The sequence below is a fragment of the Myxocyprinus asiaticus genome, chromosome 27 (genome assembly GCF_019703515.2).
Source record: "Myxocyprinus asiaticus isolate MX2 ecotype Aquarium Trade chromosome 27, UBuf_Myxa_2, whole genome shotgun sequence".
In the NCBI taxonomy this organism is placed as follows: domain Eukaryota; kingdom Metazoa; phylum Chordata; class Actinopteri; order Cypriniformes; family Catostomidae; genus Myxocyprinus; species Myxocyprinus asiaticus.
The window spans coordinates 29,942,663-29,955,213 of NC_059370.1; the positions used below are offsets into that span (position 1 = coordinate 29,942,663).

General features: G+C 39.3%; 1 protein-coding gene across 2 annotated transcripts in view; it reads right to left on the reverse strand.

Moving 5' to 3' along the window:
- Nucleotides 1-11,772, reverse strand: part of LOC127417940 (microtubule-associated tumor suppressor 1 homolog) — a 53,963-nt gene extending 42,191 nt beyond the window's left edge. For both annotated transcript variants that reach the window (XM_051658219.1, XM_051658218.1), the window contains exon 1: nucleotides 9,874-11,772. In XM_051658219.1, coding sequence (XP_051514179.1) covers nucleotides 9,874-11,613 — 1,740 coding nt within the window. In that variant the 5' untranslated portion in view covers nucleotides 11,614-11,772. The remainder of the gene's footprint in view (nucleotides 1-9,873) is intronic.
- Between the last annotated feature and the right edge of the window lie 779 nt (nucleotides 11,773-12,551).

Consider the following 12,551-nt stretch of genomic DNA (forward strand, 5'->3'; position numbering starts at 1 on the left):
AAAGTTGAGTGGAAGGAAAAAGTGTGGAAGAAAAAGATGCACAACCAACCGAATGAACCGCAGCCTTATGAGGATTGTCAAGCAAAATCGATTCAAGAATTTGGGTGAACTTCACAAGGAATGGACTGAGGCTGGGGTCAAGGCATCAAGAGCCACCACACACAGACGTGTCAAGGAATTTGGCTACAGTTGTCGTATTCCTCTTGTTAAGCCACTCCTGAACCACAGACAACGTCAGAGGCGTCTTACCTAGGCTAAGGAGAAGAAGAACTGGACTGTTGCCCAGTGGTCCAAAGTCCTCTTTTCAGATGAAATACAAGTTTTGTATTTCATTTGGAAACCAAGGTCCTAGAGTCTGGAGGAAGGGTGGAGAAGCTCATAGCCCAAGTTGCTTGAAGTCCAGTGTTAAGTTTCCACAGTCTGTGATGATTTGTGGTGCAATGTCATCTGCTGGTGTTGGTCCATTGTGTTTTTTGAAAACCAAAGTCACTTCACCGTTTACCAAGAAATTTTGGAGCACTTCTGCTTCCTTCTGCTGACCAGCTTTTTAAAGATGCTGATTTCATTTTCCAGCAGGATTTGGCACCTGCCCACACTGCCAAAAGCACCAAAAGTTGGTTAAATGACCATGGTGTTGGTGTGCTTGACTGGCCAGCAAACTCGCCAGACCTGAACCCCATAGAGAATCTATGGGGTATTGTCAAGAGGAAAATGAGAAACAAGAGACCAAAAAATGCAGATGAGCTGAAGGCCACTGTCAAAGAAACCTGGGCTTCCATACCACCTCAGCAGTGCCACAAACTGATCACCTCCATGCCATGCCAAATTGAGGCAGTAATTAAAGCAAAAGGAGCCCCTACCAAGTATTGAGTACATATACAGTAAATTAACATACTTTCCAGAAGGCCAACAATTCACTAAAAATGTTTTTTTATTGATCATATGATGTATTCTAATTTGTTGAGATAGTGAATCAGTGGGTTTTTGTTAAATGTGAGCCAAAATCATCACAATTAAAAGAACCAAAGACTTAAACTACTTCAGTCTGTGTGCACTGAATTTATTTAATACACGAGTTTCACAATTTGAGTTGAATTACTGAAATAAATGAACTTTTCCACGACATTCTAATTTATTGAGATGCACCTGTATATATATATATATATATATATATATATATATATATATATATATATATAAAACACATACACACACACACACAGTATATTTGTTTTCATATATATGATTTTGTGCAATATATTATGCAAGATTTTACATTTTATTTTCATATTTCGCATTTTATCCTTTTAATCACATTTTAGCTTTTGTACAAATTTCACATTCTATTTATATGATGTCATGAAATTGCATTTTTAATGATACAAGCTGTTGTCACTGTTTGATATTTCATACATATTGAAAGGTTGGAACCTAATGAAAATAGAATTAATAATAATATTATAAAAATAATAATTTAAGTGCTGCTATCAAACCCTTGCATATAATTGTTGAAGATTTGTATTTGTGAAATTCTTTCATATTTACAGTGTTTTCTGAAGTTAAAAAATTTCATAATGCATGATTGTACTTTAAAATATTTATGTATTTACACATTTATTACACTTACTACATTTTGTTGAATGTTTTTATATGCATTTGTGTTATTTACATTGAGTTTACATTGATATGAATAACAAGCACAAAATTGGTTCTGTCTCCTTAAGAGAAGAGTTTACAGGGGGCCTGGGTAGCTCAGCAAATAAAGACGCTGACTATCACACCTGGAGTCGCAAGTTCGAATCCAGGGCGTGCTGAGTGACTCCAGTCAGTCTTCCTAAGCATCCAATTGGCCTGTTGCTAGGGTGGGAAGAGTCACGTTGGGTTAACCTCCACGTGGTCGCTATAATGTGGTTCTCGCTCACGGTGGGACATGTGGTGAGTTGTGCGTGGATGCCGCAGAGAATAGTGTGAAGTCTCCACACATGCTATGTCTCAGGGTTAACGTGCTCAACAAGCCATGTGATAAGATGTGTGGATTGACGGTCTCAGACACAGAGGCAACTGAGATTCGTCCTCCACCACCCGGATTGAGACAAGTCACTACACCACCACGAGGACTTAGAATGCATTGGGAATTGGGCATTCCAAATTGGGGAGAAAAGGGGAGAAAAAAAAAAGAGAAGAGTTTACGGTTGAATGAGCGCAGCGCACATTAAAGGTGCACTCAGTAATTCTAATCCAAAGCATTTTTTTTGTCAAATTCTGCAAATATCTCCTCACAGTCTGCTAGCTGTCCATTCTGTGGGTGGGCTGAAAAAATCTAGTATTTGTACACAGCCATGGCTGTGTAAATGGGACAAAAACAAAGTGGAACAGACCGATCAACACAACACTACATCAGCCAATCAGCAACAGGGGGTGGTTCTTGCACGTGCACAGGATGGGTGGGTGGGGTCAGAGCGAGAGGGAAATTCATAAGAAGAGCAATGGCAAATCTGACTGATGCAACATTCTAAACTCCAAGGAGGACATATGGCTGAGAAACAGACCAAGAGCAAAAGGTCAGACGAATATAAACTAAAAAAGAAGGATTATGATAAGTCAAGGACTAGGAGCCACATCAACATTGGCGAGGCTTTTCAGAGGTGGAGAGACCTCTGAGAGGTAAAAGGCTTGAAGACGGATTCATAAGGGGTGTGTTTGTTTTGGCAGTTGAGTTCGAATATCAACAGTGTTTCTCAGGAATCGCTGAGTGCACCTTTAACGAGAGAGAAGTTGCACAGTTGTTTTTCCCTCATCTGTGCAATGTATGACTAGAAATATATATATATATATATATATATATATATTTTTTTTTTTAATCACCACCTGACTGTAAATAACAGAAATTATATTAAAAGAGACATGAAATGAAAATGGGGTGCCTGGGTCTCGTCTTTGGATAAAAAATAAACGTAACAAAAAGGAAACTTTGACTTGTGGAAACTTTGACACAATGTGACTTGCTTGTACAAATATTTATTGTACACGTTCTCAAATTCCAAGCTACAAGCTCTCGAGTTTTGCAACACTTTTACCTTCTAACTGAAGTCCAACAGGCGCGTAACTGGTCTGTAGGCTTGCTTTAAAACAGAGAACGTTGAGAATGAACAGTCCGTACAGTTTAACCAAAATCAGAGTTGAAGTTGTTAAATGCAATGTCAGTGGCATTCCAAGTCTCAACTAATGTGATGGACACAGCGAGATCACGACAGATCCGGACCCACTGCAGACAAATGTCAATTACCTTCAGAGTACACGCTCACAAGACACAACACGCTGTAAAAGATGAGACTGAATCCAGCTTCCTAATTGCTGGCATCTTATTCAGTAAAAAGGATCGAGGTGCTCAAGTTCTTCTTCGCCACTACACAACTCAATTTCTGGTGAAAAAAAATTTGAATATTTATTCACCAGTGGCTAATAAAATTCCTATTTTATTATATACATATATACACACACCTTTACAGTATATATATGTGCAATATAACATATGCATGTTTTGCATAATATATGCAAAACATGTAAAACACACACACACACACACACACATATATATACAGTTGAAGTCAGAAGTTTACATACACATTATTAAAACCCATTTTTTAACCACTCCACAGATTTAATATTAGCAAACTATAGTTTTGGCAAGTCGTTTAGGACATCTACTTTGTGCATGACAAGTAATTTTTCCAACAGTTGTTTACAGATTATTTCACTTAATTAGCTATATCACAATTCCAGTGGGTCAGATGTCAATTGGAGGTTTACCTGTGGATGCATTTTAAGGCCTACCTCGGTGCCTCTTTGCTTGACATCATGGGAAAATCAAAAGAAATCAGCCAAGACCTCAGAAAACAAATTGTGGACCTCCACAAGTCTGGTTCATCCTTGGGAGCAATGTCCAAATGCCTGAAGGTACCACGTTCATCTGTGCACACAATAGTATGCAAGTATAAACACCATGGGACCACGCAGCCATCATGAGGAACCACTGAGAAAGGAGAAGCATTCTGTCTCCTAGAGATGGATGTAGTTTGGTGCGAAAAGAACAACAGCAAAGGACCTTGTAAAGATTGTTTCACTTTTAATTGACTATATCACAATTCCAGTAGGTAAGAAGTTTAATTACACTAAGTTAACTGTGCCTTTAAGCAGCTTGAAAAATTCCAGAAAATGATGTCAAGCCTTTAGACAGTTAGCCAGTTAACTTCTGATAGGAGGTGTACTGAATTGGAGGTGTACCTGTGGATGTATTTTAAGGCCTACTGCCAAACTCAGTGGCTCTTTGCTTGACATCATGGGAAAATCAAATGAAATCAGCAAAGACCTCAGAAAAACAATTGTGGACCTCCACAAGTCTGGTTCATCTTTGGGAGCAATTTCCAAATGCCTGAAGGTACCACGTTCATCTGAACAAACAATAGTACGCAAGAATAAACACCATGGGACCACGCAGCCATCATACCGCTCAGGAAGGAGATGCATTCTGACTCCTAGAGATGAATGTAGTTTGGTGCAAATCAATCCCAGAACAACAGCAAAGGACCTTGTGAAGTTGCTGGAGGAAACAGGTAGACAAGTATCTATATCCACAGTAAAATGAGTCCTAAATCGACATAACCTGAAAGGCTGCTCAGCAAGGAAGAAGCCACTGTTCCAAAACTGCCATAAGAAAGCCAGACTACTACAGTTTGCAAGTGCACATGGGGACAAAGATCTTACTTTTTGGAGAAATGTCCTCTGGTCTAATGAAACAAAAATGTAACTGTTTGGCCATAATGACCATCGTTATGTTTGGAGGAAAAAGGATGAGGCTTGCAAGCCGAAGATCACCATCCCAGCCGTGAAGCATGGGGGTGGAAGCATCATGTTGTGGGGTGCTTTGCTGCAGGAGGGACTGGTGCACTTCACAAAATAGATAGCATCATGAGGAAGGAAAATTATGTGGATATATTGAAGCAACATTTCAAGATGGCCAGGAAGTTAAAGCTTGGTTGCAAATGGGCCTTCCAAATGGGCAATGATACCAAGCATACATCCAAAGTTGTGGCAAAATGGCTTAAGGACAACAAAGTCAAGGTATTGGAGTGGCCATCACAAAGCCCTGACCTCAATCCGATATAAAATTTGTGGGCAGAACTGAAAAAGTGTGTGTGAGCAAGGAGGCCTAAAGGGCTGGGAGATAGGACGATGTAATCAGATATCGACGATGTCTTACAAAGATCCCGATGCCGATTCTGAACAGACGTGATCGACAATATCGGGAAATGGCAACACCATGAATCTGGGAAGTCGGCAAATATATTAAACAGTGACCAGGGTGTGAAACTAGCACCCGCCACCCAACAAATGCGAGGCTGAATCCAGTTTGGGATAGTGATGGGAAGATCGTATCATTTTACTAACTTGAATACAGATTCGTTCATTTTGCTGAACGAGATTCAAAGATCCAAGTCATTTCGTTCATTTGAGCAGAATTAAATTAAAATGTTACACTTTCAATAGCCAAATCCCCCCCAACTCATCTACTTATGCAAACTTTGATTATAGTCACAATAAGGAAAAAAAGATAATGCAGCCAAGGACAAATTATGAGAAACAGAAAGATTAGTTCACCTCTGGAATCTTCTTGTCTGAGTCATTTGTTCTTTTGTCACATGACAGCCGTATGTGCATGTGTATACGGCTGTCACGAGACAAAAGAACGAATGACTTGGACCAGATTACTGGAGAGGTGAACTAATCATTTCTGTTTCCTGTGTGAGCAATGCATAGCGTATATGGCTGTCACGTGACAAAAGAACAAACGACTCGGACCAAAAGAGTTGAAAGGTGAACTAAATAATTTCAGTTTCCTGTACAGCGCCTATGCGGTTTTCACGTAACAAACGAATGGAGGTTGCGCAATGCGCATGCGCGGTCAACACAAAATGAATGAATCATTCTCTGAGACTACTCGTTCTTTTGAGTCACATAAGATTAGTTTGTTCATGAACGACCCATCGCTACTTTGCGAGCTCCTCGTCCAAATGTATTTCATGCGTGGGTAATTTTGCTAATCTACCCGCAACAGGCGGGCGACCTGCAAGACGTCGTGGAGTGACACATGACAAGAAATGCTGTTAGTTACAAAGACATGTGCTTGAAGAAAGACACTTTATTATATTTTTAAGAACAGACAAAAGAAAAGCCGTCAATAGCTATGTTTCCATCAATGCTTTTTTATGCGCATTTTATAAGATATTGCATAAGATCTGCTGGATAGAAACACCAAGATGCGAATAAAATCTCCAAAATGCGCATGGAAAATGATATGCTCATTTGAGGTGGATGAATTTTTTATTCGATAAGAAGAAATGTGCATAAACTATGATGGAAACACATTTACTGAATAAACTCCTATTGAATTTAACAGGAATTCAAGATGCGCATCAAAAAAAAGAATGTGACCGAATAATTCATTCATAACTGGACGAACCAGTGTTGGGTGTCCTAAAAATCCAAAGCCTGCATAGAGTTTGCAGAGCAAATAAGTTAAACACAAACTTGCACTTTTTCCCGAAGAGCAGGTTTATTGATACTTTTAAAGAATACCTTATCCACACCGCAAAGTCATGATGGAGGAACGTACACACACATAGTGCTCCCAGAACTGTGTGATGTGCTGTCTTTTCCAGTCATGAATCGAGTTATTAAAGTGTTTTGTCTGTGCATCCTAAACCGCAAATATTTTATTAATAAAAGAGTCACGCAGTCACTACAATTTCCCCGGAAGTGATGATATTGTTCTTTTGAACACAAGGCAATATTTTTGCAATATTCAGATTTTTAGAATAATTAAATTCACAACTTGTTACTGCTTGCATCTGATCGCTGTTTGTCATAGGCGTGCTGCGTGAGCTGGAACAAGCATATGTAAAGAGTTTCATTAGTCTGAAAAATTGTTTGCACAAATACTTTCGTCTATAAGAATGCTGCAAATGATCTCAGATCATCTCAGGAGGTGCTGTGAGTTTAGTTCGCATTATTTCCACTCGGTTGGCATGCATTGTGAACGCAACTCTGCAGGTTCAGTAATATATATATATATCTTTGTATTAAAGAAACAAAGACGAAAGTGAATAAATCATAAAGTAATACGACACATTCACCTTGAACCTAAAATTGAGTATTATTTTCTTTTCTTTTGGCAGCATTAACTGTATTACCAAAATGCAATACAAACACAAATTTAATAAGAACACACATTTGACAGCATTTTTTTTGGGAACACAAGGGAATTTATTAGGCTTTTTTATTTTGATTATCATTGTCTTTACATTTATAATTGTCTTTAGTTCTTAATCTGTAGGCTATTAGTAATTTTCCACCTAGTGTCGTTGATGGATGCTTGTGTGATGGCAAATGGGGCCATTGGAGACTGTAAATGTTTGGATTTGTGGAGGTGGTTATATTTAAGATTTTTTAATCACTTTGTTATTTTAATGCTTTTTTCGTTTAGTTTAAAGTGCCATTTGAATTTAGAAATGTCTTTTAAGTTTTTAGTGTTTTAATAAATGAATTAATTTAAGGCAAAATCAATAAAACAAAAAAAATTAACCTACCCTTGGCAGGGGGGTTGACGATGTAATTGGATATCGCGATATTGTTTAAGGCAATTTTCACAAAAATATTTTTTACGTATCACCCAGCCCTAAAGGTCTATAAACCTGATTCAGTTACACCAGTTCTGTCTGGAGGAATGGGCCAAAATTCCAGCAACTTATTGTGAGAAGCTTGTGGAAGGGTACCTAAAATGTTTGACCCAATTTAAACAATTTAAAAGCAATGCTACCAAATACTAACAAAGTGTATGTAAACTTCTGACCCACTGGGAATGCGATGAATGAAATAAAAGCTGAAATAAATCATTCTCTCTACTATTATTCTGACATTTCACATTCTTAAAATAAAGTAGTGATCTTAACTGATCTAAGACAGGGAATGTTTTCTACAATTAAATATCAGGAATTGTGAAAAACTGAGTTTAAATGTATTTGGCTATGGTGTATATAAACTCCTGACTTCAACTGTATATACACCGATCAGCCACAACATTAAAACCACCTGCCTAATATTGTGTTAAGTCCCCCTCGTGCTGCCAAAACAGCGCCAATCTGCATCTCAGAATAGCATTCTGAGATGCCATTCTTCTCACCACAATTGTAAGGAGCGGTTATCTGAGTTACCGTAGACTTTGTCAGTTCAAACCAGTCTGACCATTCTCTCTGTTGACCTCTCTCATCAACAAGGCATTTGCATCCACAGAACTGCCGCTCACTGGATTTTTTTAAAATTTTTTTAGCACCATTCAGAGTAAATTCTAGAGACTGTTGTGCATGAAAATCCCAGGAGATCAGCAGTTACAGAAATACTCAAACCATCTGGCACCAACAGTCATGCCACGATCCACATCGAGATCACATTTTTCCCCATTCTGATGGTTGATGTGAACATTAACTGAAGCTCCTGAGCCGTATCTGCATGACTGTATGCACTGCACTGTTGCCACACGATTGGCAGATTAGATAATCACATGGATAATTGTTGGTGCCAGATGGGCTGGTTTGAGTATTTCTAGAACTGCTGATCTCCTGGGATTTCCACGCACAACAGTCTCTAGAATTTGCTCTGAATGATGCCAAAAACAAAAAAACATCCAGTTAGGGGCAGTTCTGTTGACAGAAACGCCTTGTTGATGAGAGAGGTCAACAGAGAATGGCCAGACTGGTTCGAACTGACAAGTGCTCTGTACAATTGTGGTGAGAAGAATATCATCTAAGAATGCTATTCTGAGATGCGGGTTGGCACTGTTTTGGCGGCACAAGGGGGACCTACAAAATATTAGGCAGGTGGTTTTAATGTTGTGACAGATAGGTGTATACACACACACACACACACACACACACACACACACACACACACACACACACATGTTGGTGTGGCTATCCTTATGAGGACTCTCCATAGACAATGATTTTTATACTGTACGAACTATAGACTCTATCCCCTAACCCTCATAAAAAACTTTCTGCATTTTTACATTTTCAAAAAAACTTCGTTTAGTAAGTATTTGTAGCAATTTGAATTATGGGGACACTAGAAATGTCCTCAAACTACATTTATAGCATAATACCCTTGTAATTACCAGTTTGCAACCTAAAAGTCCTCAACCACCCAAACCCAACCACACACACACACACACACATAATTACATTGATATGTAGTACAAGTGTTAAAATGGTTCTGTCTCTTTAAGACCAGCAGCAGGGACATTGACAGTGTTTTGTTCAAAGGGTGTTAGAGCATCTGTGCTTTGTATTATTTTAGTTGTTTTTCAACAACTGACTGTAAAGAACAGAAAGGATATTAACCTGTTGATGTGCATGGTCTATGGGACCAGAACTTGTGTCTTGGATGTTGCTCAAGTAATGCGCTTATCAGTAGTGCTAGAGAGAAACATGTTCATGCTGGAACTGATGCAAAAATGTCTGATGGAGGACTAAGCTTTTCAGCGATTCGGCTGAATGTGGTTGATTTCAGGGTACATGAACTTTCAGAAGCATGTTGATTTCCTGCATGAACAGGTTGCCTAGGGAATAGCTTTATATACTGTAGTATTAGAATAGCTTGTAGTGGAAGCCTTGGAATTTTACTTCTCTGAACAAAAAAACAAAAATTGTACCTCTAACAAAGCGCACAAGCTCTATTAATTGTAAGGTCATGAAATTTAAAATGATCCAAAAGACAATTTCCAGCATTATATAAAGCTATAATTGAAAACATACTTACAAACAGACTGATTTTCAGATTTTTCCCATGACCCTTTAGTGACTCTTTCCCCTGAATATCTTCTTCAGAGGATGCATGACCACCTGCAGGTTTAATCTTTCCACCAAGACTCTGAGAACCTCCTTTAGATAGAGTTTGTGGTGTAGCAAGGTTGTTCAAGGTCCTATTGACCTGTGAATTTTTTTCTTGTGACCCATCTTTACTTGCTTTGAAAGAGGTAGCACTTTCAGACCAACGGTGAGCTTGAGACTTTGAGGCCGGACCACTTTCTTGGCAAGTGGATGATCGTGTTCTTTTAGCTGCACTGGAACTCTTTACACTTTGGGCTGGTGTAGCAGCGGTGTTGCTCACTGCAGCTGAGGCAGACTTAGGAGATGACTTGCATTGAGCAGAGTGGCCCACAGTCTGATTTTCATTAGCTTGAGGAACAGAGCTCGATGATGCCTTTGAGACTGGTACACTCGATGTCTTGAAGGGGTTAGTGGCACGAGACAGGATTTTAGACTTTATATTACTGAAGTTAGGCTTGGGAAATATTTTAATTTCTACTTTACCACTTTTTCTTGCTGCCACCAAGGGTGTTTTGGACTTCTGAGAGGCACTTCTTTGATGCCGATTGATGACTTGAGCCATTGGGCTCACTGAATCGCCTTCATCTTTGTTGAGAAGTGATTCAGAGAGAGATGGGAGGCAAAATGTCTTATTACTCACAGACTGCACTGGAGTTGAAGTTTGAGCATTGCCACTTATGTCTAAATCCTCAGAAGCTGTGAGGAGCACCTTCTTCCCTTCTGCTGGAGTTGAGCGGTTCGATCTGCCAGTGTTGCATGACAACTTTTGCACATTGTGATGATGAACAGGTGTCACAAATTCAAATTGGTCAGAACCCAGGTGCAAAGTCTTTTCCTCTGTTTCTCTCTGACAGTCAGAGAGACCTAAAGGCATTTGAAAGAAATTCCCCTCTATGAGAAAGGTCTGATTGTTTGGTTGGACGAAGGTATGCTCCAAGCCCTGATTCTTTGGGTCTCCCTCAGGCACCTTGGCTGAATAATCTTCACAAATTCCCTCACAAACATCAGGCAACATGCCCAACACCATGCCAAAATCAGACGAAATGTCCAAGGAGGTCTTGGACTCCCCAAGCAGAGAAATGCTTAGCGGCTGGTCGGTCTCTTGCAAGACAAAACTGTTGCTCCTCATCACCATCTCATCAGAGCTCACAGAGCAGCAATTCTCACTACAGCCATGCTGTGATGGCTTGCAGGAGTCCATCTCATACAGCTCTCGTTCTCCACAGACAGGAGAGGATTCTGAGCACCTGTCATTGGTCTCAACACTGACACTTTCTTCACATTCAGTGGCTCCTACATCACTAGTTTTAGGGTCCACTTTCAAGAGTGACATATTCTGATTCCAGTTGTTAATCTTTGACTTTACAAGGTCAACAATAATTGTGCCACTTGAATTCACCACTACATTTGAGGAAGAAGTTTTTCCATTATCGGTGCAAGTGAAGGTGGTACTGGAGATGGTTTTCCTTATTTTTAAGTTTACCCCAGAAGTGGCATCACTTATACAGTCCTCCATTTCAACATCAGGAGGACTGTCTGAACTGCCACCACTCAAGCTGCTAGAACTTCTCACTGAATCAGGGGAATGCTCACTGGAGCAAGTAATGTTATTTCCATTTTTGTCCTCAACAGAGAAAGTAAGATTCATGGCTCCAAGTGTGGTCTCCATGTCCCTGCCGCTGTGAGAAATTTTCACATCAGAACTGTCTGAGCCACCTCTTGTTTTAGAAGGATTCAATCTTCTCACCAGTTTGAGCACAGGATTATTTATTGAAGCCCATTCAGATGTTCCTGAAAAATAAAAGTTACAAACATAAATGTGCAGAAATTCCAAACAATACTCCCAGGCCCTGATTTTGTAAGATCCCAAATATAGGGTACTAATATGTTTAAGCAATCTATGACATTGCGTGTGCATATCATGGGCATTTTGCAAGTGATATACTAAGAAAGAAATCACGAAAATAACTACACATGCAAATATTTTGGACACACCCTGCAAAAGAAGGCTTTTGCTTATGGAGCTTGTACCAAGTGTGCGCACACTTACAGTACGGCTCTCATTAAATACCATTTTATTTTTATTCAATATGTAATATATTAATTTAAATATGTTTATTTATATGGTAAAATCCCTGCTATTTAACAGTGCTTGAGGTGGGGGGTACTCAGCGGTACACAGTACATGCAATTCAATAATTTAGTCGACAGAGGCTCCCAGTATGATGGAATCTCTTTATTTAATACAAGTCCGTAGGTGATTCGATGTAGCCTGCCAATCACTTTTATCTGGTCCTCTGACAGATTTGATAAAACATCCGAGCGTTCTCTGTGCAAAACACAGCTGTGAGTTTAACAACAGAATCAGCAGTCTTTAAGTGATCTATGTTCCAGTTCCAGAAAGCAGAAGGCATGTTTAAGCTTTTCTGGGCATATTTGAGTTACACTGCTCTCCAAAACCTGAACCAGAAAATTTTAGGTGAGCACATTTTATCACATCTTTTTCAATCAAATGTATTTATGCAAATTGCTTAGCTGCTGGGAGCAGTCAAATCTACAGACTTAAAAAAATATGTCACAGCTGTCACAGAAGGGTATCCGTCGATC